General features: G+C 38.5%; 1 protein-coding gene across 1 annotated transcript in view; it reads left to right on the top strand.

The window, feature by feature from the left end:
• Positions 1 to 27304, top strand: part of LOC117296694 — a 49558-nt gene that overhangs the window by 1158 nt on the left and 21096 nt on the right. Inside the window, exons 2-4 of the mRNA XM_033779735.1 lie at positions 23248 to 23434; positions 25240 to 25342; positions 26583 to 26673. Of these exons, the coding sequence (XP_033635626.1) occupies positions 23248 to 23434; positions 25240 to 25342; positions 26583 to 26673 (381 nt within the window). The remainder of the gene's footprint in view (positions 1 to 23247; positions 23435 to 25239; positions 25343 to 26582; positions 26674 to 27304) is intronic.

The raw sequence follows: 27304 nt of genomic DNA on the forward strand, positions 1-27304 counted from the left end.
GGTTTGATTGGCTGCATATGCACCACAGCACTTTATTAACCATGGCATTACATGGTGTTAAGGGCCTCGATGTGAAGGAATTGGTCTCATTCTCCACAATACCTTGCAGGAAAATAAACTGTTAAAGTGCTTTGGCTAATGTTGTAGTGTCACTGAGTTGCGTTTATGACTGCTTGTTATATTATACGAAGCCAACTATTATATCTTCCCATTTTCCTAATTTGCTTTAAAAAATAAATAAACTGAACCTAATTAGTTTTCGTAAAGCTAGGTTTAATTTTTGAAAACTGAAGTTATAGAATCTGCACAAACATGCAGATGGGCAATTCCCTTTCTCTATCATCTTAGGTTAGTACCTCAATACATTGATCCCTTGTCCCCCCCCCCCATCCCCAAAGCACGCATCCCCAAGCACCCAGATAATGAGCCGATTATAGCCCCCCTTACTAAGCCCCCACTTTTCCCCCTAAGGTTAAGGTTAGATAAATACCTCTTTGTTCCCTGCAACCTATCACCCACCAAATACAAAGGGTGTTTTTTCTTTTTTGGGCCGTTCATTGTTTCTCTTCATTGATGTCCCTCTAATCAAATCCCTCATGAGAATGTGTACAACGCAAAAGAGCAGATCTTCAGTCTTCACGTTAATATTTAATGAAGGGTTTAAGGTTTTAAGGCATACCATCCCAGATTAAGATCACTTTGTTGTTGTAGAAATCCTCGCTGTTTTTTCCTGGAGTAAAGTTGTTGTTTTCGTTGCATTCAAACATTGTTCAAGGAAAGTTGTTTGTTCATTAAGAAGGGTTCCTCCCTTCACTGAACAAGGTTTTTCAGAGGCAATGCAGGTGATTGCGTCCATGCCCCCTGTCAATTGGTGCCTCTGAAATGCTACAGTAGAAATTTACTCTTTTTTTTCTTCATACAGTGCTCTTTACCAAGGAGAAAATGCCCATGGTACCACTGTCCTTTCAAACATGAAGCATACAGACCTGATTGCAAAATGTTGCTTCAAATAGAAGGTTTAAACCTTCTATTTAAATGCAAACAACTTAATAGCAATACTGCCATGAACTAGTACACACTAAATTGTGCACCACTTTTAACTGATGACTGATGGATGTGATTAAATTTTGAATCCTGACAAATTAAAAAATATCTTCAGGTTCAAATTATTTACCAATAGGCTAATCAATCATAGGCCTTTAATTGAAAGATTGTAACTTTCTAGGATCTATTTTAAGAAAAGCTATTTTGGGCCAAAAATCAGACCCCTAATTTTTGATTTACAAAGTTGGTGCAGTTACGGCTCTTTGATTAATTGAGATCCTGTCAAGTGTCAGTTGAGGGGAAAATTTAAAAATAAAATCACCTTGACTTTAATATTAGCCAAGTGGAGTTATTTTGGCAGACAGAACAGTGACTTAAATAAAAAACACCTTAAATTTAACTTTTTTTAAAGGGATGCTGCAGTGAGTTAAAATAAAACAGTTAATTTTGCTGTCATTTATTTCTGATATATGTATTAAACATCAATAAACTGTGTTTTGTCTTTTCCCTGACAATCTCACTTGCGTAATTAGCGAATAAGTCATGCCCCCCCTTTTGTGGATTGTTACCGCCCCCTACCATCGACGTAACGTCGGGAATTCAAACATATCGTCGGCAAAAAGAGTCTGGTCCCTAACTACACGCGCCTAGGTACCAAGCCACACAGTGCACACGTCTCTATATGCACACAGCCAGGGGGCCCGACGGCTCGGGTTCCCGACATGACGTCACGTTTATGCTCCCTTTTAGGGGGGGGGGGGGGTGGGTTCCCCTAATCTCTTGAAAACCATTTTTAAAATACTTGCGCATTTAATAAAAAAATTAAAACAATATTTTAGGTTTAAAAAGTCATGTTTAATCGTTTCAATTATTTAAAAAACCCACTGCAGCCACCCTTTAAATAAATACAATTAAGTAGAAAACCTTTGTATTGTGTTCCTAGACGTTGAACAAAGCATCACCCTGACCCCAGTTTTCTGATTACAGCGTTTCAAGTAATTAACCTTTGGAAGGAGTCAGTCCTTACCCACAACGTCACACAATTCCAAATTATTTAAACTAAAACTACATTGACTTTTATAGCCCAGTCCAGTGACCACACTCTTTGCCCAGTCTAGTCTAATTTTTCCTCCATGGTCTACAGTAACATTTATTTTAACTGATAAACCAGAAGCCCACCAAAACGAATTTAGAGTGTGCAAACACAAACCACAAGTTGACTTTTGTAAAGACTGCTAGTGATAACCTCATTAGTCCTAATCACTGTGTAAACCACACACTTTAACTGGAGGCTCCTGTATACCCCTGTGGACAGTTATACAAACACTGGAGTACAATGAAAGATAAATGTAGCGCCTTTGATGTCTGTTTGATTTGATTTCTTCCAAAGAGTAGTGTCATGGCCATCCACAAAAACATGGTGTATACAAATAATGTGTTTGTCTGTGAAATGTACACAATTAGTCACCTGCTGTAAAGGTGTACAAAAGGAAAATAACTGATAACTAATGACTCCATAGGTGACAATGAGCATAAATCATGGACGGAAGGGGGGGGGGGGTCGAAAAAATTGATGTAACAAGTTTTACACCTATTAAAGCTGTAATCTCCCAATTGGACTTTGTTTGGTTTTTGGGGCCGGGACTTTTCTGTAAATGACAAAATTAAATCTAACAGAGACGTGTAATGGTAAACTGACCTCCCTGTCAACTTACCACGACCGTGATGTAAAACTAACGGGCGTAAAAAGGTTGTGGAAGACTTTCGCGCAGCCACGTTATCTTAACAGGGCAGCTAAAAAGTCCAATGTCGCTACCATGCGGACAATAGTGCTGTAACTAAGTTAGCTATAAATAATTGACAAATAATTAAGAGGGAATAACAAACGCTACACATTATTTGTTTTTTCAAGTCTTGGTAAATCTAGCAAATTTACAATTTTAGCCAAACACTTTGTCTGGGGGCATCTCAGCTAGTCTGATACGTTCCACACACGGTGTACACTTTTGTACTCATTTGACAACCTTTTGACAACTCCAGTGTCAAAATTCACACACTCATTTCACGCTTGATTTCCGTAAGTTTAAAACCGAACTGTTCATTGAACTGCCTCTTGTCAGGACATTGCTGTTCATCACGTTTTTACCAAAACTGGCTTGCGAGATTTGTATTGTCAGCTCCATTGTTGGCGTTCACTGATGTTGACTCAATCAATGTTATCAGATGCTTTTATCCTCTTAAAGGGAAGTTATCGATCGGGCTTGGAATTACACTTGGAGGACATGGTTTACATTGCCCCCGGTCTTGGCCTTGGTGCCCCTTCAAAAGTTTCCTATGGACTTCAACATTACTAATGGAAGTGCCCTTTGCAAAATTAAAATGGCCTGCTTACATCGATGAAAATCAAGGCCCGAGGTATATTTTTGGGTTTTTTTTAACTCTAAAACTTCATGGCAATAAAAGCTGCTAGGACTATAACTAGAGTCCTGCAGTAGATTACGAAAGTGTAGCATTTTGAGAAACATACTTTGAAGTAATGTGGTTATCTAAAAAGATATAAGTTATTATGCCCCAGCATTTGAATCTGTAACTTTTCTCAGATTGTGTGTTTTTACTGGGGTTATGCTTCCTCCGTACTCCAGCTTTTGCGGTGAAAACACGACCACCTTTGGAAATTCTCAAGGTAGTTTTTGTTGTTTACCGTATCTATCGGTTGTATTAAAAACAAAAAAACAAATATTTCCCAAAACCAAAGGTATACTTTGCCTTTAAGGCCAGCCCTACCCAATACCTTCACCTTGACATTCTACAGCATTTGTTTAGTTTCGTCTAAAATAAGCATTGACAGTTGACTCTTTGACAATGGCAGTTTTTGTGCTCCAAGAGAACCAACACTAAAATTGCATTATATTTAAAAGCTTTGGAATGATCCATCCTTTTGGGATCATAGTAAAAGTAAATGAGGTACCTCTGTGTTACCTTGCAGGGCTTGAATATTGGGGCAAAAATTCCACAAGACTGTCGAGCCGTCGATTTCACCAAGACGAGTTCAGTTCCGTATTGGAAGAAGTTAGGACACATTGAACCTATCCTAAGTTGGGACGGGTTACTCGTCCTAACTCGAGACAGGATTAATCTTGGCGTTTTCGTGAAATCGGCTGCTGGGCTTGTAGCTAAGAAGGGGACAGAGGTGTCTGTACAAGAACAGAGTCTGAAAGAGAAAGAACTTTCTACAAAGTTAAACACAACTCTATACTACAAATTTTTGACCAATCAGTAATATGGAAGATTTTTACTTAAGTTTTATAGATGAGTGTACTTTTAAAGGAACACGTTGCCTTGGATCGGTCGAGTTGGTCTTTTAAAAGCGTTTGTATTCGTTTGTTAAAAAAACGCATATATTATTGGTTAAAAAGATGTGTTAAAAGTAGAATATAATGATCCACACAAATTTGCCTTGAAATTGCGTGGTTTTCCTTTTACTTTGCGAACTAACACGATCAGCCATTTATGGGAGTCAAAAATTTGACTTCCATAAATGGCCGACGGTGTTAGTCGATGAGGTAAAAGGAAAACCACGCAATTTCGAGTGATACTTGTGTGGATCATTATATTCTACTTTTAAAATATCTTTCTGATCAGATGCACTTTATAACAAACGGTTACAAATGCTTTTCAAAGACCAACTCGTCCGATCCAAGGCAACTTGTTCCTTTAATACTGAACACAATTGAACCAAACTCAAAAGTATTTTTTGATATTTTAAGATATTTGCATAGAGAGGTAATATGATTAAATCGTAAAAAAACAAGGTCTGGCTTGTCCAGTTTAGAATTAACTGGTTGAAGCTAAAACCACTGGCATAGGGCCTGTCGTCCAAGCGCTGGTTGTATCACATGGGTAAAACTAAACAGACACAGTCTTTTGGTGAAGATGCACAAATTATCTTTATTTAGAAATTGTCATTAATAGTCCAGACTATAACCTTGACCAGTAGCGAGTAGAGGCTTACTGCCCATGCTCCTCGGCCATGGGTGCATTCTCCCAATTGATTCCTGTGACAACCTTGTCCTGTATTAAGTGTAAGCTTTACTCAAAAGTAAGTGCCTCTCTTTACAGTCCAATGAAACTCTGCAGTTGTTCAGCTCCCCACCCTTTCAAAACACATACCAAATGTACACATTTGGCCTTCATTTTAGGTGCTGTGGATTACAGTATTTATTTTATGTGTCATATTTTAATTGTTTACTTTAACATCAAGACCTTTACATTTTGTCAACATTAGCGGATACTACATAAATGTTCTGGACCTTTACCATCCGCTTTTCTAGAAACTCACTGAAGAAAACAAGTTTTCCTTTGTTGTGGTTGCCTGGAGGACTGAGTGATGAACAAATAATGACATACCTCATGCGCATATTACCAGAACTAAAATCAACATAAACTTGGCTGTTATGTTATTGGAAGGAAGTCTGTGCCCCCAACCTTGTTTCACGTCGTTGTGTTGTCAACCTCTCTGCCTTAGGGAAATATTATTGTGTATTCTGGCACAATCACTATTTCCATAGGAATTTGATAGGAATTCACTAAGAAAGTTTGGTACAACCATAGAGTTATATAAGAACTAGAGGGCGCACGGGTGATGCTTCATGCTATGGATGCTTCGTGCTACGGATGAGTCCCAAGCAAGGCTGAAGCCACACTCAGTAAGGGAAGAAGAAAAAATTATCGAACATACTTTTCTTAGGATCAAAACTAAAATAATTTACAATAAAAAATGTAAATGTTAAACCAAACGTAACTCTCTCACAAAAGGGGCAGAAATAAGGCAAATCATATTTTTAAAAATATTTATCCTACTTTCTCCATGTATTTCAGTTAAAAGGTTTTGGTACTGCCCCCCTTTTTCCATAAAACATAACCCCACCCCTAAAACTGGTAGTTAGATTATTATGTAATAAATTTAATGCCTTTTCCAACATGCCATGTTTGGCTTGTAGTAGTATAGTAAAGCGCTCGCCTCTCACCAAGGTGGCCCTGGTTTGATACTTAGCAAGGGCCATTAATGTGAGTTGAGTTGAGTTGTATAGTAAAGCGCTCGCCTCTCACCAAGGTGACCCTGGTTCGATACTTAGCAAGGGCCATTAATGTGAGTTGAGTTGTGCGTTAGTTCTCTGCTTTGCCACAAGGGTTTTCCAGACCATCCGGTCTTCCTCCCTCGAGAAAAATCGAACACTTTTGATCTCTGGCTGTGCTCCGTGGTCATAATGGGTTGATGTGGCTGGCAGCCAAAGGCGCCCTTGCATGCTTCTCGAACACGTTGTAGCCACATCCTTCAGCAATTCAGCTCCTAGCTGCCAGTAAGGATGATTATACATTAAAACATATTTATGGGCTTTAGTAGCAGGACCATCCCTGATGTACTCCCAGTTACATATATGGCCTACAATATGTTTGTGTAATAAGTCTCTGGGGAGATATTTTCCAGGGCAGCACAGTCCACAGCAAACCCTTTCCGGCATGCGCATCTTGTTTAAAGAGCTATACAGGTAGTACAACCTACACAGTGCAATGTATTTAAACCTTGAGTTTCCCCTTTTTATTTGGAGGGCCATTGTTTGATGCCTTGTACACCGTCCCTGCCAGGGATATTAAAACACAATGAACAGTTAACCTTTTTTTTCTTTTAATTGAATGGTTTCTTTTCAATGACATGATCCATTGAATGGGTATTCCTGCCGATGGCCAGTCTACGTTAACATCAACTTTGACACCCCCCGCTGTTTAGATTGGCTTGGCCGGTGTACATAGGGCCCATTGAACTTGATCCCAAAAAGACGTGAGTCATCGAACTTGGTTTATTATATCTGGATACATGCTGGGAGGAAACTCCCTTAATAGAACGTTGTCGTCGTCGTCAGGGGAAATCGATCTTCTTTAATTAGGAAACCATTCTCTTTTTCTGTTTGTTTAAAAAAACACATTGTTTTAGGGTCATTGTCAGAAACATTCAGAAAGTTTGTTATTTATTAGTTCAAGTGCAAAGTTGAAACAAGTACAATTAACTGAAACAGGGGCACATTGTGAACTGAACCGAACTAGTTTTGTTTTAAAGCTCTCGGTCCAATCATGTCAACTCCATGTTGCTGTGTTATTCCTGGATCCAATTAAGAGGTGAAGCCAAATTTCCGGATTGTTACTGCTCTCGGAGGAAATTTGCTGGAGTTTTTTTCTTCAAATTTCTCAAGTTTCCTTGGTGGAGGTCTGTCTTGGTAATAAGGCAAGCCTAAAGGTCTTGGATCTCATACTACAATCGGGGCCCTAGACAGTTTTGGATCACTTCTTCTTGGTAGATGTTTGTTACAAGACCGTGCCGATTCCTCGTTGTCGATGAACAGTGTCACAGGTTGTTAAGGTAAGAAATGGAGAGAGGAGATTAAGTTGTAATCGAGTTTTCGATTGCGCTGTGTTGCCAGAGTATTTTTTATTTCTCTGGGATATTCTTTCTCACAGGAATTGTACGGCATTGCCAGCTAATCTAATACAAAATTATCAGAAATGTACACTGGTAAAGAAAATGTAAAAAAAGAAATCGTAAGCTAAATTTTTCAAGTTGGCACAAGCATTATGTTTTAGAAGATTATTGCAGCTTGAGAGTTAATATTCCCAAATATTGGGAAAACTGGTCAAAGCAGAAGGAATCAAATGTTCTGCAAAGAATTTGTTTAATTTACCTGTCAAAAAAAAACCCCCAACAATTATGGGCAATTTTAATAGTAATACTACATGTATGTGACCATTTTGATACTTTATAAAGATTGGACTGTATAAGAATGTGCCCAGTGGGTGGATTTCACAAAGAGTTAAGACTAGTCTTATCGCGAGTTAGGACGAGTTACTTGTCCTAACTTAGGACTAGCCATACGCTTTTAATATCTCCTAGAACTAGTCCTAACTCTTTGTGAAATCGACCCCAGAAAAGTTGTAAGGACCTTACATACATGTACATGTAGGTTGCTACTTATAAACTGTACGAGATCAAGAAAGTGTCCAGCACAGCTATACCGTTAGGACTTTAGGTTCGGATCATGTTGCCGGTACTTAGAAACTGTAATAAGAAAGTGTCCACCACAGTTGTAGAGTAAGGACTTAAGGTTGGGTGCTTAGAAACTGTAACTTTTTAAGACAAGTGTCTACCAGAGATGTAACGACTTCAGGTTGGGATCAAGCTGGTACTTAGAAACTGCTGTTTAAGAAAGTATCCACCACTGTGTAGAGTAAGGACTTATGGATGGGATCATGACTCAGTGTCTAGAAACTCTAACCATTTTAATAAGACAAGTGTCCACCATAGATGTAACGACTTTAGGTTGGGATCAAGTTGGTACTTAGAAACTGTAACTGTTTAAAGACAAGTGTCCACCACAGATATAAGGACTTTAGGTTGGGATCAAGTTGGTACTTAGAAAAACTGAAGTTTGTACTTAGAAAAACTGTAACTGTTTAAGAAAGTGCCCAGCACATTTGTACTTTAGGTTGGGATCGCGCTGGTTTCGAAACTGGAACTATTTTTGATGTCCAGCACAGGTATATGAAGGACATCCCCAAGGTACATGTCTAAGAATGATGATACATCTTAGAGGCAAATATGAGAGAGATTACATACCAAGGAGTCTGACAAACAATTTGCCACCAATTTATCAACAAATCTTTTTCCAGAACTATTCAAGGTGATGTTTTCTTCTTGAATACAAAACAGTCCAGACTTGAAACATACCTTGGATTTGAGTAAAGAGATTGTCCTGCTTTGTAAAGTAATGAAAAGAAACGTGATTCATAATACTATCTGTTGGGGTGTGATAATAAGCAGTTAAATCCGACAATTAGAACTTTCTTTGGAAATGCCACTTAAAGGCTCCCCCCTCAGGGAACCCCACCTGTGTCTTCAAAGCTAAGTAAATTTACCCAGCAAACTTCAAACCTGTTACCTTGTAGTCGTCGTCGGCGTGCCCATTGTTCATTGATTTCTTCACCTTTTGTCTGAGAGAGAAAGAAAATGTCAGCGATTGGAGGTTTTTGCTCTCGATGATTTCATTTGGGACCGTTACCCCATGTGTCAACATCTTCGGAGTAGGTAAACAAAGTTTTATTGTTTGGGACCTTTGGAGATGTTTGCCAAATTCAGGCACCTGCCAAATGGTGTACGATGTTTCCGTTTTGTGAAGCCATCCAATAAATTGTCTTGATTTGTGGTCGCTGGCTTAGTCGCTAATAACTGAAAGGTTATTGGTATCAATTTTGTTTTGTTTGTTTACCATTGAAAATGCCTGTTAATGTAACTCAGATGAATGAAAAAAAATTAACAACCTCACATAAATGTTTTTCTGTCAGAACCCATGTTTCTATTATAGGTACAATATTATACAGGATTGGTAAGGACAACAAACATTGTTTTATTTAAGTAGAAAACTTACTGATTATGAAGTTCATAGTAGAACCGTTTTTTTTATATTATTTAAAAAAAAAATATATTTCCCCCTAAAATGAAGTCGGAGGAAATACTGTATCTGTAAAATACAAAAACACAACATTGATTTTTGTTTTTGTTACCAAAATTACAATGTGTTTCCAGTGCCGAAAACTGCATGGTTTTCACTATTTTCCCCTGACTTGCACAACGGATTAAGCCCAATTTATCACAGGTTTGTGAAAATCAATGATTGATCACACAAAATATGAACACTGTGTGCCACCATATTGTCAAGTGATACCTGTAACTTTTGGGAAACGAGTCCCAATTTTTTGTTTAAATTCATTATATCGAAAGAAAGGTTACACTTGTGCGAACCGGCTAGAACTACCCACTGGACCATGCATACAATTTCCTTAGTGGGCCATTAAACCCAACAACTGAACAAGTCCGACATTGTAGCATATTTGGCTCTGCATACCTTTAGGAAAAAATTATGAGCACTTTGTGACGCCCTTCGGGTGTGAAAAGTGGTATAAGAGTTGATTATTATTGTTACTATTATTGATATTTCTTTTATTGGCTATAACAGGACTGGAATTTAACACAGGCCCGAGGCCACGGATTTGGGGTGTCTGGCTGGGCCCAGTTTCATAGAGCTGCTAAGCACAAAAATTTGCTTAGCATGAAATTGCTCCCTTGTTAAAAACAGGATTACCAACTAAATGTCCTTTTGTTGCATATTGCTTGTTACTGGTATTCAGCTGTTGTTTGCTTATTCTGAAAATCATGTGGAAATTGGTTGGTAATCTTGTTTTTATCAAGGAAGAAATTTCATGCTAAGCAAATTTTTGTGCTAAGCAGCTCCATGAAATTGGGCCCTGCAGTGTACATTTCAACTAAGGACTGGATGCGCGGACTGGACAGGTCCGTCTGTCTGTGGTTTTTCCCCTAACACTGTGTGCTATTTTTTAAACAAAAGCAAGTCTGCTAGACACCTTTCCATTCTATAGATGGGTTGCAATACGTGCCATTGACCACCATTTATGATGTAAAACAATGGAAAAGTACATGCGTGTACGCGCTGTGTGTCATTCTCAGCCAATGGTAGCTCTTCACGCATGCACAATTCATCAAATATGGCAGCCGATGATCTGTTTTAGCAATCCATATATTGAGTATTGAAGTATAATGCCCCATGAAGACGGATAATGTAAACTTTATAGCATACATATGTCTTGGTGCTTTTTCAAATAAGAACAGTATTCATGTTTTGGTCTCGTTAAATTTTACAATAACAAGTTATTCACTTTAGAAAATGTCATCAAAACATATTATTGTGCAGGTGTTAACAGTGATTTCGGAATCAGTGATTAATTGAACCAAGTAAAATTCTGTGAATTTAAAAAACAGAAAAACAAAACAATCGTTGGGAAATGTTTGCCAAGAATGTCCATTACAAAAACAAAAAAACATTTCTTTGAAAGATTTGTACATTTAAAAAAGAAACCTTCCCCAGCACAACAATGGATTTTTAACATAACAGCAGGGGGTCTGCTCCACCCACCCTACCCCTTTGACACCCTACCCCTTTGACACCCAGTCTAAAACGGGCGTCTCGGTCCATAGAGAGAGGAGGGTATGTAACAACAAGCGCCAATATCAATTCTTATCTACAAGTATAGTATCCGGAGGTCCCGACACTATTATACTCCAAAAACGAGAACATACTTCTGATCCAGAGTGCACTTGGGGGATGCTTAACGGCACTGGACACCTTTGGTAATAACTTTTAAAAATAATTGTCGGCATAAAAACTTACTTGGTAACGAGCAAGAGAGAAGTTAGAAACATTGCGAGAAATGGCTCCCTCTAAAGTAATCTAATTTTTGAGAATGAGATAGTTTCTCACTCAAATAACTATTATGTAAAGACTTCAAGCCTGAAGCCTAAAAGACTTCAAGCCTGAAGCCTTTTATTAGGCATCTGAAAGCCTACAAACTTGTGCAAAGAGGGTGTTTTTTCTGTCATTATTCTCTCGCAATTTCGATGACCAATTGAGGCCAAACTTTAACAGATGCCTTATTTTTTAAATGCATTGTTGGGATACACAAAGTGAGAATACTGGTCTTTGACAATTACCAAAAGTATCCAGCCATCGACTTCACCAAACTCTTCCTAACTTAGGATTAATCTTGTGACTATGGACTAGTTCAGTTCCGTAGCCAAAAGACGTTATGATGTATTCAACTCACCCTAAGTTAGGACAAGTTACTCGTCCTTACTCGTCCTAACTCGAGATAGGATTAATCCTAGCGTTTAATGAAATGGGCTGCAGTGCCTTTAACTATCAAACACAATGTTGATTGTATTTTTATTCCTGAGGTCAGGTGGTTTTGGAATTTTCTTTACATTTTTTTATATTTTATTTTGGTACAAGAGGTTTTGTTACAACTCATGAGGGACTTCTTGTATCAATTGAAGTGGATTATCGGATCAAAGGTGAGCTCATGTGGAGTGAGTTAGACCATGAATGGTGGGTGGGAAGAATGGTGAAGTCAGCTACACGTTTTAGGACTGTTGTTATTGGCAGGCTTCAAAATCAGACGCCATACAGCTTGGTTCGGCAAAATTCCCGGGAAATAGTCTGGTATTCCTTGGGAAGCGTGAGCTATACCCCTGCTTTGGGGAACATGTATTAAAGTTAAATTACCCTGGGGGTTAGATAGCATATTGAGCCTGACCTTAACTGTAATTGTAATTGAAGGTAGAGTAAATTGTATATTTACTTAGAAAATGTACTGCGCCATGAATATTTTTTTTAAAATACCATAGGTCTACTTGTAAAAATTCCTTGTCTTTTCTGTTTTTGCTGAAGATTTGTTTTCTTTTTTCTTGAAATAATTGTGTGCACTGCTGCATGTGCTCAAACTACTTATAATATAACGGCTAGTGATCCACTGGTTTTGTGAATAATCTTAAGTTCGGTTGTGGTCTTACGGTGGTTTTACTGACCAACTTTTTAAACTTCTAGACTCAGGCAAGCTGAAACCCTGCTTAATGGCTTAATGTTAATTTTTTTCTCAGGAAAATGAACAAAGTTTTTAAAACAAACTGGAGTGCTGTAGAGTTAGGCATCGTAACATTTCTTGTGGTTTTGTTTCATGTCCTTATACTAAATTGAAAAAGTTGTATTTTAAGGGCAGTGGACACTATTGGTAATTCCTCAAAATATTTATTAGCATAAAACCTTATTTGTTAACGAGTAATGAGGTTGATAGTCAAAAACCATGTAAAAACGGCTCCCTCTGAAGTGATGTAGTTTTCAAAAAAGTAGGCCTATTATTCCATGAATTTGATTTTGAGACCTCAGATTTAGAATTTGAGGTCTCAAAATCAAGTATATGAAAGCACACAACTTTGTGTGACAGTGGTGTTTTTTTCTTTCATTATTATCTCGCATCTTCGACGACCGATTGAGCTCAAATTTTCACAGGTTTGTTATTTTGTGCATATTATGTTGAGATACACCAAGTGATAGGACTTGTCTTTGGCAATTACCAATAGTTTCCAGTTACTTCAAACCTCAAAGTGCTTCTTTTCTCCTGTATGTGTTTTGTCTCCTTGTTGTGTGCGAGACTATAGTTATGGCTCACCGTCATCATTATCTCTAGGTATTGATTATTGCTATGTTTGCGCTGTCAGTGGATGAAGTGTGGTAAACAATCCTCTCAAGTGTTTACCTCACTAACAACCAACCCATGCCAAATATCAAAGAGCTGCTTTGCTTAACAGTTTCCTGCTAAGCAGTAATTAGCAGGGCCCAATTTCATGGAGCTGCAAAGCACAAAAATGTGCTTAGCATGAAATTTATTCCTTGATAAAAACAGAATTACTAATCAAATTTCCATTTATTGCATATTGCTTGTTACTGGTAATCAGCTGTTGTTTGCTTCCTGAAAATTACGTGGAAATTTGGTTGGTAATACTGTTTTTATCAAGGCAAAAGTTTCTTGCTAAGCAAATTTGTGTGCTTAGCAGCTCTATAATGCTGTTCAGCTTAAAATTCTTTCCTAAGCAAGAAATGAGTGGGGTACTGTCACAAAGCCAGGTTCTCCCAAATACCAAAATCAAAACTAATCAAAATGCGTTTCACTACCAGTCGCAGCAATGGTAAATGTATGATAATTTGGCTGGTAACCTATTTTTTCATGAGCTATTGTAACTGGGCCCTGTACTGGAAATTGATCATAAATAGCTGTCAATCTATGGTTACAAGCAGTCAGTGTGCAATCAGCGTATTCTTTTTTTTTCTCTCTATATATTACCTGTAGTTAACTTGCAGTACAGCCATGTATAAATTGCTTTTACTAGGAGTGTTGGCCATTTTCAACGTTTTGAAAAGTGATACCCCTGTTCGACACCCAAGTTTGTTTACATACAAATATTTACACTAATTATTACAGGTAAAAGTTATACATGTCTGTCTAGGCCCAATTTCATTCTCTCTTGATTCCTTGTAAAAACAAAATGCTTGTGAACATGCATGTGTTACACGTAGAGTGCATATTGGATTATGGAGTAGGCCTATGTGCTTTTCCCCAGCTGGGGCCAATTTCATAAAGCCTGTTAAGCAACAAAAACTTGCTAAGCACAAAAAAAGTATTGCTTTTAACACAAACAGGTTACCTGCCAAAATCACATTAGGTTTACACTGTTGTGATTTTGCTAAGCAAAGAAATTTGTCATGCAGTATTTTTTGTTTTTGAAATTGGGCCCTGGTGTTTGAAATTATCGCTGACTGTAGTAGACTGAGAAGTGTTGCTATATAACGCTATTGTAACGAGCAACGCCACGAATTGGCCTTGGCTCTCCTGTACAGTATCAACCTACTGACGATAAAGGCTCTACATTTCGTCCCCCCTTAATGACCCCTGTGACTACCCACTCAGTTGTAACCTACCCTCTTTAATGCCCATTGAGCCTCATCATTGGCCCCCATCGATCCCCCTGGATGGTTGTTATACCTGGATCAATCTGCAACCTTTTGTGCGCCGGCCTTACTCTCATTCTGTTATTAGCCTCCAGTGTCTCACCATTGTTAAACTCTCTGTTAGCTTAAAACAGCGTAGAATAAGGATCATACATTTGTGTAGCCTTGGATCAAGTGACAAACATTTAGGGGGAGTTGGGGATGAAAAAAGCATGATTGAGTCATCAGGGCTCGATTTCGTAGAGCTGTTAACGGCCGGTTTTGTGCTTACTGCAAGCCTCAAAATAACCAACGGCACCCACAGCAATTGCTGTGGTGCCCTGTGCTTTTGCTGTGGTGCCCTTTGCAAAGTTCCGAAAATTTTAAACTTCCTCTTAAAGTGCCCCTGATACCAGAGGGAAATTGCGGTGCCCCTTCAACTGAAATTCAAGGCCTGTTACTGTACTCTCTTAATGTAAAAGAGTAAAAAGAACTTTTTTATTCGCCATGTAGCGCTCTTGATAAGAGCCACATGGCAGGCAACTCTTTTTAGCGTGGAGGACAGGTACTTTCAACTTGATTGAGAGTGAAGTTTGTTCTAATTTCACTCAACAAAAGAATGACACAGATTGACTTTCACTCTCAAAAGAGTGACACTGACACCATTCGGACAAGAGGGTGAAATTTTCACTCTTTTACACTAAGAGTCTTCCATTTCATAGCGCTGTAACTGTTAGCACCATGAATATGGATGCTAACCTTCCGGTGCTTACTGCATGACAAAAATAAATGACATCAAAATGCAATACATGTTGAACTCACAAGCTGGCTGCCCCTTGTTTTCTTGCTAACCCGGGAAATGTGCTTACACCTTAGTGAATTTGTTTGCTAGGATAAGCAGTAAGCACAAACATGTGACGTTTAAAAGCAGTGCCATGAAATTTGGTCTAGGGCTTAAATTTTGGTTGAAAAATCCACAAGACGGCAGGGCTGTCAGTAGGATCAGCACTTCTACCGGACCAGAATTCTTTTTAGAAAAACATAATCAAATTTTCAGTGATGTGCCAACTGGACCAGTTATTAGAGCATTGGATTCCATTAGTTCAGCAGCTTTTTCACTGGATATTTGTTCACCACTACACTAGCCAGCAGGACCATTCATTGGAGAGAAATTTTGAATTGTCCACAGGTGTTTGAACTAGCATTTGACCAGAAGGGAGAGTGCTGGAGACTTTTGAACGCTAGGTGGCAGCAGACTCAGCAGGTAAACTTCCATAGACCTTATCGCAAATACCAATGCGCAAGTGCAGACTGTTGAATGAGGTGCATTGTGGGATTGATATGGATCAAATTTGGATACCAGCTGGACCACAATGCACCTAGTTCCAAGCTTTACGCGCACGCCCCGGTATTTACGAAAAGGTCTATTACCTGGTTCATCTGTTACCACCTTTGTCCCAAAAAGTCTCATAAGAGAGGCAAGGCTTTGGCAGGAAGTGTATTTACCGTCTCTGACTGGCTTCATGCTAGGTTTTGCTTAGCAGAAAATGTTAAGGCATCACTCGCTGCTTAGCAGCTCTATGAACCACACCTCCAAACCATCTCTGACTGGCTTCCTGCTAAGTTTTGCTTATCAGAAAAAAAGTCTAGGCATGACTTGACTGCTTAGCAGCTCTATGAACCACACCTCCATACCATCTCTGACTGGCTTCTTGCTACTTTTTGCTAAGCAGGAAATGTTTAGGCATCACATGCTGCTTAGCAGATCTATGAACCACACCTCCATACCATCTCTGACTGGCTTCTTGCTAAGTTTTGCTTAACAGAAAATGTTAAGGCATCACTCGCTGCTTAGCAGCTCTATGAACCACACCTCCAAACCATCTCTGACTGGCTTCCTGCTAAGTTTTGCTAAGCAGGAAATGTTTAGGCATCACATGCTGCTTAGCAGATCTATGAACCACACCTCCATACCATCTCTGACTGGCTTCTTGCTAAGTTTTGCTTAGCAGGAAATGTTTAGGCATCACTTGCTGCTTAGCAGATCTATGAACCACACCTCCATACCATCTCTGACTGGCTTCTTGCTAAGTTTTGCTTAGCAGAAAATGTTTAGGCATCACTCGCTGCTTAGCAGCTCTATGAACCACACCTCCATACTATCTCTGACTGGCTTCTTGCTAAGTTTTGCTAAGCAGGAAATGATTAGGCATCACTCGCTGCTTAGCAGGTCTATGAACCGCACCTCCATACCATCTCTGACTGGCTTCTTGCTAAGTTTTGCTTAGCAAGAAATGTTTAGGCATCACTCGCTGCTTAGCAGCTCTATGAACTACACTTCCATTCATAACTTGTCCACCCCCCCCCCCCACCCATCCCAAGTCCTTTTGTGAGGATCTTACTCCCTACACACATACCAAATGTTTTTGTCTTCGAGTAGCATGCAGGTGTGAGTTTGGCATTCCAATCCTTAATCTTTCTTGATGGGGCTTGAAACATCGTAGGTCACTGCCCTGTGTGTGTCTCCAAACTCCACAAACAATTTCTGTTATCTTTTTTTAAAAAGAAATCAATAACATTGGAAAAGATTGTTTTTCGTTCAGTCTGTAAATCTAATGGTTCTATGGCTACGATGATCAAATTTTTTTGGGGGGATGGAGGGGAGGTGAGAAAATTAGCCTGCAGCTGATGGGATTTGGTTAGAATTAGGGATAATCCTTTTAATCTGGGATTAAGACTTTGAAATAGAAATTTAAGGCCAAATAAAAAAAGGTACTAGTTGATCGTCCCCTCCCTCATCTTTTTTTGAGGACCCATCCTTTTTTTGGTATTTTTATTTTACATTTTCTTTTCAAAGAGACAAATTTTCTGTGTATTTCTCATTAAACTTAATAGTATACAAATATTGAGTGGCTCAGAGTGAAATGGGAGGAATATTATCGCAAGGTAACATTTGGACTGTTCCTTTTCACGAGGCGAAGCCGAGTGAAATGGAACAGTCCAAATTTTACCGAGCGATAATATTCCTTCCATTCCACGAATTAAAGCCACTCAATATTTGTTTTATATAACGGACATATAGATCCTTGTCATTTGATGTATTTTAAAAGTATAACATTATGAAAAAACGCACAAATTATTATTATTATTATTATTATTTTTTTGTTTTTGTCATATAGCGCCGCGTAGCGGCAACAATGCACAAATCGGATCACAACCTTTTGCACAGGTGCTCCTTTGTTTTAGCAGCAGCGTGGCGGCGCTGTACTACTCAAAAACACTGGGAACAAGGATGATCCTAACTGTTGAATGGGAAATGCTATTCTCAATGGGCGAATAGGTCTTTTTGATCGCGGTGCGGATGGGGGTAATAGTGAATGTCATGTGAAGTAAGTTCCACCAATCAAATGACAAGGATCTGTATGTCAGTTATATAATCTTTTTTATTTTACATTTTCTTTTCAAAGAGACAAATTGTCTGTGTATTTCTCATTAAACTTAATAGTCTTTTTAAGAACTTGTAAATTCTGCATGAATTAAGTGGTGACTTGAAACTGAGGAAATGGTGGCCAGTTTGAATTGAAATTCTTGGCGGCCACCTTTGAAAAAGTAAAAAGAATAAAAAGGTCCTCATATTTTTTTTTCTTGGCCTAATAGAATCGAGGTGGTTGAAACTAAGTAAGATTTTGCAGTAAGTTGTTAAAGGTTTAAGCTATGTTTTTAACAGAAGGTATATGAATGGTAATGACAGTTTTCAAATCCGTTTTCAACAAGTTATTTTGTAAGGCCTGGTTCTTGATAATTTTTGATGGAGTGTGTGTCTCAATAATTTGATTGAGAGAACCAGGGCCTGATTTCGTAAAGCTGCTTAATCACTAAATATTGCTTAACATTTATTCTGCTAAGTAAAAATGAGCAGGGCACCAGTCACATACTGAAAATGTGATATGGTATTTGAGCTGGTAACCTTTTTCTGGTAGCATGATTTTATTGTGTTTACGCAGCTCTATGAAATTTGGCATTGACCTCATCATGTTTAAACACCAATTTTAAATTTATTAAACCCCCTTCACCGGACATCGTATTCTCACTGAAGGCCTTACGTACAATTTTGGCCAGACAGAAAACAAAATTGTGTAAGATCCATTTGTGGAACCACTCCCTAAGATTTAACATGGTGGTGGTAACCGATCGCAACCTACCATGATATCACATAGCAATGTTTAAGTGGTAACCCGCATTTTTTTTCTATGCCGATTTTGTTATTGAAAATGTGTGCGACTTTGTATGAAATTGGACATTTGGAGGCAGTTGATTTCGCTTAATTTAAAATTAATTGACCATAGTCCAATCCGAGATGTGTCTGGTTAAATTCATTCATGGTTGATCAGAAGATCGGTGGATGACCCTCCCTGGCTGCCTCCCTGTATAGAAATGTGGGATCCATTGAAGCATTTTAAATTGAAGAAGAAAAAAAGTAGACCCTAAGTTGATTGTTAGGATATTAAAGAGTCAGTTTCTGTAAGTCTGTGTTTTGCAGCGAGGGCCGAAAAAACCCTCCTCTGTTTGTCGTTCATTTCAAGTCGGAACTTCTTTGTGTTCAGTTTGCTTTGATCTTCTTAAGGTTTCTCTTTTGGGGAAAGGTAACGGTATTATAAAAGGAATTGTGAGACCATACAGAATTTTTTTTTTCTATCGACACATCGAAAGTCCCAAGGGATGATGGATTCGGTTGTCTTGTTTTTCTCCTTATCTTGTCTGATGCCAATTTACTCTTTTGTTTCCAGAGCTGCGACTTAGAGAATTGTTTGTGGGGATAAAACGAAACGCAAATGTTGGATTAAGCAGGTAAAACACTAATCTTTTATAAAGCAAGACATATCACGTGTACTCGACATGTGATTGCTAATGTCTATAGATGAACAGTTTAGTTGATAGTGGCGCGATAGTTGTTGGTGGATTGGCAAACTTTTAGTGGGATTGTTTGACGTCGGAGATGATGGGAAGAGCTGTTCCTGGAGGAGAGGGAGGACAGGATTTATATTTGCTGGAATTTTCTACAACATCATGAAGTCTTTAAAGGCACTGGACACCTTTGGTAATTATGAAAGACCAGTATTCTCACTTGATGTATCCCAACATGTATAAAATAACAAACCTGTGAAATTTTGGACTCAATTGGTCATCGGAGTTGCAAGAAAATACCGAAAGAAGAAAAAACTCTTGTTGCACAAAATGTTGTGCTTTCAGATGAATAGGCTTCAGGCCTGAAGTTTTTTATTATTTGAGTTAGAAATTACCTCTTTCTCAAAAACTGTTACTTCAGAGGTGTTTCTCACAATGTTTTATTTTATTATTCACAGCTCTCCATTGCTCGTTACCAAGTATAAAGTTTTATGCTAAACATTATTTTGAGTAATTATGCCAGTGGTGTCCAGTGCCTTTAAACAAACAAAAAATCTAAATTCTTTATTTCAAGAAATGGTGATTGAGATTTTTAACTCAAGGTGATTTTTTATTTTTATTTTGTTTTCAAAAGAGAAGCTCTGAGTCTGTATTGATTGGCATTTTCCTTTTTTTTTTTTAAATTGTCTGTACTCTGTTGCTAGATGCTGTCTAAGTAATGCCTCGGAGATCACACCAACTACCAGTCAATCTCCAAGGCAGTACTTAACCAGCATCTAGCAACAAAGCCCAGCAAAGCCCAGCAGCCGATTTCACGAAACGCTACCATTAATCCTATCTCAAGTTGGGACGAGTAAGTCGTCCTAACTTTAGAATGGGTTCAATGCGTCCCAACGTCTATGGTTACGGAACTTAACTCGTCCAAAGACTTAAGATTAATCCTTAAGTTAGGAAGAGTTTGGTGAAGTCGGCGGGAGATTTCTCCTAAAGACGATCAGAGCATACTGATCAAAACGTTAAGTTGTCAGTCAACCACCGGTACTTTTCAGTGATTACACATGGTGCTGCCGCAAACCTCACCTTAGTATCATTATTATCAACCCTGCACTTGAACTGCTGTTGACTTTGGTCATAGTAACCAACAAAGGTTGTGATTTATAAGTAATATATAAATAGACTTTTAGGCTACTGGCATCATCTTTTGGCTTCACCCCCCCAGGGTAGCCGATAAATCTTTCCTAGCGAACCACTTCGACCAAGGTATCCCTGTCGTGGTAATCGCACATTTACCTAAACAGGTCTTTCAGATTGTGATTTATCTGGTGTTTAACCCACAAAGTATGACTTGGCTTTTGTTTTCTGGGATTGATTGGTAAGTATACTCATCATTTTTTTTTTTTTTTAGATAGTGAGCACTCAGGATTCATGCGTTTGTAGGTTTTCAACTTTGTGTGACACACTTTATAGTACAGGAACCATAGAAAAGTTTTGTATCAAGTCATGATCATTTTGTTGTGTACTTTGATAGATATTAAAGGCAGTGGACACTATTGGTAATTACTCAAAATATTTATTAGCATAAATCCTTTCTTGGTGACGAGTAATGGGGAGAGGTTGATGGTATAAAACATTGTGAGAAACGGCTACCTCTGAAGTGCCATAGTTTTCGAGAAAGAAGTAATTTTCCACGAATTTGATTTCGAGACCTCAGGTTTAGAACTTGAGGTCTCGAAATTAACCATCTAAACGCACACAACTTCGTGTGACAAGGGTGTTTTTTTTTTTCATAGTTATCTCGCAACTCCGATGACCAATCGAGATCAAATTTTCACAGTTATGTTATTTTATGCATATGTTGAGGTACACCAAGTGAGAAGACTGGTCTTTGACATTTACCGATAGTGTACACTGGCTTTAAATTTGCTTTGGGGAGTAAGAATATTTATTGTTTTTACCCTTAAGCCCAGTTCATACTTCCTGCAAATGCGAATGCGATACGAATGTTGACGTCACAAATTCGCAACGAAATTCGCACTGAGTTGAGTTGTGCTCAACTCTCTTGCGAATATCGCAGCGAAAGAAGGGTTGTGACGTCAAATTCATGTCAAATTCGCTTCGCATTCGCATTTTCAGGAAGTATGAACTGGGCTTTATTACACTGTATGTGTTCTCAGTAATTTCCAAAGTTCTGTAAAAAAAAAGAAATTGCCTCCTGGATTTTTTTTCACAGAACTCAGGGAAAGTACTGAGTACACAGTACTTTTAAACAAGTGTAAGGGTCAGTGTACTTTTACTCAACAGGATTTACGGAAGACATAACCATATCTTTTTCTTCTTGATGCTCTCGATAACACCATTAAAAATATGTGAAATGTTCTGTCCAGTTATCACATTATTTGCAGCTGTATAGACCTTTTTCACGCTGTCACTATCTTGGTCATGTTCCATGTTTTCCATAACAGTAATGAATGCTAACATTCATTGCGCAAACATGGTACCAGACTATTATTTCGTCCAGCCTCAGTTTGGTTACAATGAGTTGGAATGGAGTAAAATCAAGATAGCCACACCGTAATAAAGGTCTAGATCTGGCCAAGAGTAATTGAGAGAAACGTGTCGAAAAGTCTGCCTCAAGTGTGGGCCTTAGACGTTAATGAGTCAAAAACTGAATACATAACAGTCAGCAGTCAACATAATTGACATCAAAACAAATTTTTAAGCAGTGTGCAACTAAATGAAGTTGACAAATTCAAGTACCTTGGTGCCCTTTTGAGAGACAGCAAAGGTGAAATCATGAAAGGAATTGGCATGGCATGGGACGGGTGCAACAAAATGACTGCTGTATGGAAATCAGGTCTCAACGGAATTGAAAGACCAAACTACACATCTTCAAATCACTTGTTGTATAGAAGCAGTTGTAATAAGGTGTGGCTCAGATACATGGACAGTCACGAGGGAACTGGATATAGGTCTTTAAGAACTGGACGAGAAAATGGATGGGTGTTACGGGGAACTTCTGCCAAAATGCTTCAATTTTCACCGGAGTCAACACACAACTACCTATTCTTGTGATGTGTTGTGATTTAGTCCTGGATTCAGACTTGGCTAGAGTCGAAAAACGTCAGACCATTAACTTTTTTTTGAGTCAACATAAATGACAAATACTATGATAAGCTGTATGGCAAATGGCCGAAAACTATTCACTTATATACAACAGCGTCGTCTGAGTTAAGCTGTAGAATTTGAAACTTTGCATGGAGGCATCGGAGGGAGTGTAACATGGAGCTATTATAAAAAGGAGTAAAGGCCTAATCAGGTGAGGTTTGTGGGAGTGCCGTGTGAAAATCTCCTATGAGTAGTGTTGGTTCTACACTGTAAGTAGAACCAATGGTTGACAACTTGGATCCTGAATATCTAATGGTCTTCATCAGGAGGAGGACAATTTGGAAAGTTGCAATCAGAAACTTGTTTTTGTTCAACTTTGGTGTTGTTTCTTTCATGCAGGCATTGCATAGATATTTGGTTTGCGGTAAACACCATGTGTGTATCTACTTGCCAGGTAGAGTTTGTTCCTAGAGAACTGTCTTTGGTTATTCTACTACCGCGGAGTAGATTTATCGGATGTTCGGGAGACTTCTCAGGTCTGAAAAGAACTGTCCTGATTTTTTAACTGCTACCCGGGCGGAAGGTAGAAAAATTGGCTGGGACTATTACTTTAGCTAATAGATCGTATTACCTGCACTATCGCGGAGTCAGTTCTTGAATTGGTCTCACTGTTTCGACTCTGAGCTTGCTCTAAGTCATCGTCTGGAGACTGAAGAGATATTATTATTATTATTACTATTATTTGTTGCAGTTAAGCGGGCCGCCTGGCATGAGGATTAAGGATCTAGTAGCAGATGTGACCATGGAGTATGAGATACCTAGACACCGGCTGCGACGAGCTTCTACCCTCGGAATCATCAGAGATGACGTCAGGCTCTCGTCACTGGCACGGCAGGAGATTATCATCGAATCCAATTGCACTGAAGAATCAGAGGAAGGTGAGTCACAGCAACGACCCCCCGTCAAAAGGATCTATATGTCAGTTATATAAAACAAATATTGAGTGGCTTTAATTCGTGGAATGGAAGCAGTGTTATCGCTCGGTAAAATTTGGACTGTTCCATTTCACTCAGCTTCGCCTTATGAAATGGAACAGTCCAAATTTTACCTTGCGATAATATTCCTCCCATTCCACTCTGAGCCACTCAATATTTGTATAATATTGCCCCTCATGCTCGCATGTTTTTATAAAGCTTGCATGCTTTGTGCTCATCAGAGTTCAGGTTTTTTTTCTCAGCAGCCTATCACATCCTTGTATACTAAAACTGTCCGGGTATTTGACTCGGACTCAAAAGTATTTTAGAACACCGTCTACTCTTTCTTCAGTTTTTTGTTTACATGGTAACACAACATTCCAAAACATGTTTGAGTATGTGCGAGGCTTGATGGTTTATTTGGACCTACCAGCACATTCATTTATCACTCTCTTAGTCATTGTGCAGCTAAAAGCAATAATTTATCTCATATTAAAGGAACATGTTGCCTTGGATCGGTCGAGTTGGTCTTTGAAAAGCGTTTGTAACCTTTTTTTTATAAAATGCATATTTGGTTAGAAAGATGTTGTAAAAGTAGAATAAATGATCTACACAAATTTGCCTCAAAATTGCGTGGTTTTCGTTTTACTTTGCGAACTAACACGGTCGGCCATTTATGGGAGTCAAGGAGTCAAAAATTTGACTCCCATAAATGGCCGACCGTGTTTGTCGACGAGGTAAAATAAAAACCACGCAATTTCGAGGCATATTTGTGTGGATCATTGTATTCTACTTTTAATACCTCTTTCTAACCGTATGCGTTTCATAACAAACGGTTTCAAACACTTTTTATAGACCGACTCGTCTGATCCAAGGCAACGTGTTCCTTTAATAGGAAAATGTTCTCAGTCTTTTTGTGTTAAAAGTTACTGGTATTTGTACATTGTACTATGCAGGAATTTAATGAGGTGTTAACATTAATGATAAAAGCGATTGTTATGTAACAAGTTGCCAACTTGGTTGTTATGACATGGCTTTTATTATGATCGTTTCTGGTAATAAAGTCTAGGAGCCTTCACTCGTTGTCTTGGCCGAGCGGTCAAGCACACTTTACTCAAACTTTGGTGTTTTTATTGTCAGTGTGGGTTTGAATCCTGGTCTTGACACTTGTAACGATTATGGCTTCGTCCTTCAGATGGGGGCGTAAATCCATTTGTATGGTTTGTGTAATGCATGTAACAGAATCTCCCTGGCTTCCTGAAAAATCACCTTATCTTTTCAGCCGATGAACAAATTTAACAATCTCCCGATGATGAAAATGTTGTCCCTTTAATGTTGAATGTTCTAAATATTTTTAGAAGCGGGGTGAAAACCAGTGCAAAATACCACTTAGCAAGCCCAGGATTCTCCCCCATTCACAAGCTAACGTATTTGGCCGATGCTCGCAAAATGTGGGTCGCTAGGCGCAAATACATGTAGTACAAAATCAGAATGGCCAGAATCAGAGTGCGCATGTATTAGAGCTTTTAAAACCGAAGGATGAACACGAAAGTGAAAAACATGCCGAGGATTTTATTTAAATTTGGCATCTTAGGCCAAGCATCCAAAATGCTCCCCCCTCCCAGTAATTCAAATAATCCTGTAAGCTGATCTTTGTGTTAGTGACTTTGTTTTACCAAGTTTTGTAAGTTGAAAAAAATGTAAACACGGAATACGTTGTCTTTTTAACTACTGTCGTGTACTTTTTTAAATACTTTGTTGCCCAACAGACGCCGACAAGAGATTGAGCGTCTTAAATGAGATCATCTCATCGGAGAGGGGTTACTGTAATTTATTGCAGACCATCTTCACAACCTACAAGGAACCATTAAGGTGCGTTTCTAAAGAGAAAATTAAACCGTACGATTTCAAGATTTCGATGAAAAAATTTCCTTGCCATTAGCTAAGAAACCAAATTGATTAATTTATTCAGGATTATTATTTCATTTATTGACCAAGTAAATCCCGGATGAGTCGCCATCATATACAAATTGTTGAAATACATTTGTTGATGTTTTATTAATATAAACATAGCAATTACAAATTTGGATTTAAATAAAAAGAGTCAGCAAACTGCTCACCAACAGTATAAATGCCAATTGTTTCCTAGTGCCTGATAAGTGTCGACCCTAGCAGAGTCTTTCTGAACAGGCTGCATGAGAAAGACTCTGCTAGGGTTGAAACATCAGGGCACTAACTTTTTTTTTTGCAAATAAACATTAATGTGGGAAAATGGAAGATATTTATAGTGTGCGAACAAAGGAAATATTATCAGTTTTTTGTTGTTGTTATGTTCTAAACAAACTTTTTAAAACAAAGACTTAACAAGTGTTTTTTTGTATAAAGCATGTGCAACTCTGAAAAAAAAATTCTCAAGATGACCACCTGAAAATTCCCATTAAGCTTGCAAAAATCCATACACTAGGGCCTAACCCCTATGATCTCAGTAAATTTCATGAATTTGTCAAAAAAAATGATGATGCAATATTGAAACTGTCCCAAAAGGGGCAATCCTTTAAATTTTAATCTTTTTCTAAAACTAATACAAGCTGGTACATCCAAATCTTTTTATTACTCAAACTGAATACTGCCCTCTCTTGGCCAATCGTTATTAGTCTAAGTTTGGAGTTAGTGAATGATAGAGCCATCCATACAGCTTGAGAAATTGTTTGTTGTGTTTATCAACAAATGTAATTGGCCTAGGTGCTGTGGGGGGGGGGGGGTCTGGGTAATACACCACAATTACATAAGTTTCAATTAATGTTACTATTTAAGATTCAATTAATGTGTAGCAAATGAAAGAAACATTGCTTGTTGACGCTGATCTGTACTCCCCAAAATGTTAATGAATTAATCTTCGCTCAGGCCTGTATGCTTCTTTTTTGAAAGGGCAAGGGCACCAAGCATGTTCTCCTTGGTGAAGGGCATCCTATAAGAAAACTCTAAATTTCTACTGTCATTTCAAGGGCACCAATGACCAGGGGGCATGGAGGCAATCACATTTGTTGCCTCTGTGACTATCATGCCTGTTCGCTATAAAAACAAATTTAATTCTCCTTTTTTTTACCTACAGAAAATCGCCGTCCATGCCCAAATCGGATCATAACCGGATATTCTCCAATGTGAAGCAGATGGTCACCACTAGTGCAACCTTCTTAACGGAGGTACGTACCAATATTTCTATTCAACCCGTTGCCCGCCGGTCTGCCTGCAAGTATGTCGCAGACTCAACGAGTCAAGTTGTCGCAGGCAGGCTGTCTGCAATGTACATGAATGGGAGATTCCTCCATGTCCACATGCCTTGTCTCTGCTCAATGGCATATGTGTTTTTTTACACAAACATGATCAAGACAGTATACCGGTTAAAAAAGGCCCCCCCCCCCATATTGTATCACTATCATTAGTTTATAAATGATGCATATTTGGGAAGATGTCACTCCTTTGACACACAAAGTACAATGCTTGGGTAACCTTTTTTATAATCCTGAAGTATGTGCGAATATTTCTCTACAACTTTAACGTGCATCTTTTTGTGCCTGTTGTCCGCCAGCTAGTCTGCTCGCAAGTATGCTCGCCATTCTGTCGCGGACTGTACGCCAAGGAAGGCTACATGTTTTATGTAATTAAAAAAAAAATTCCCTTCTCCTCATCACTTGTTATTGCTGTGATTTGTTTTTTACAAAGTACAACATATCAAAATACTATAAAAGTATTATTGTTATTAAAGGAAACTGATTGGGTAAAATTTGTAAATAATTTAGTTCAGGCTGAACAAAGAAAACCTTTCCTTAAGCA

The sequence above is a fragment of the Asterias rubens genome, chromosome 11 (genome assembly GCF_902459465.1).
Source record: "Asterias rubens chromosome 11, eAstRub1.3, whole genome shotgun sequence".
Taxonomy (NCBI): domain Eukaryota; kingdom Metazoa; phylum Echinodermata; class Asteroidea; order Forcipulatida; family Asteriidae; genus Asterias; species Asterias rubens.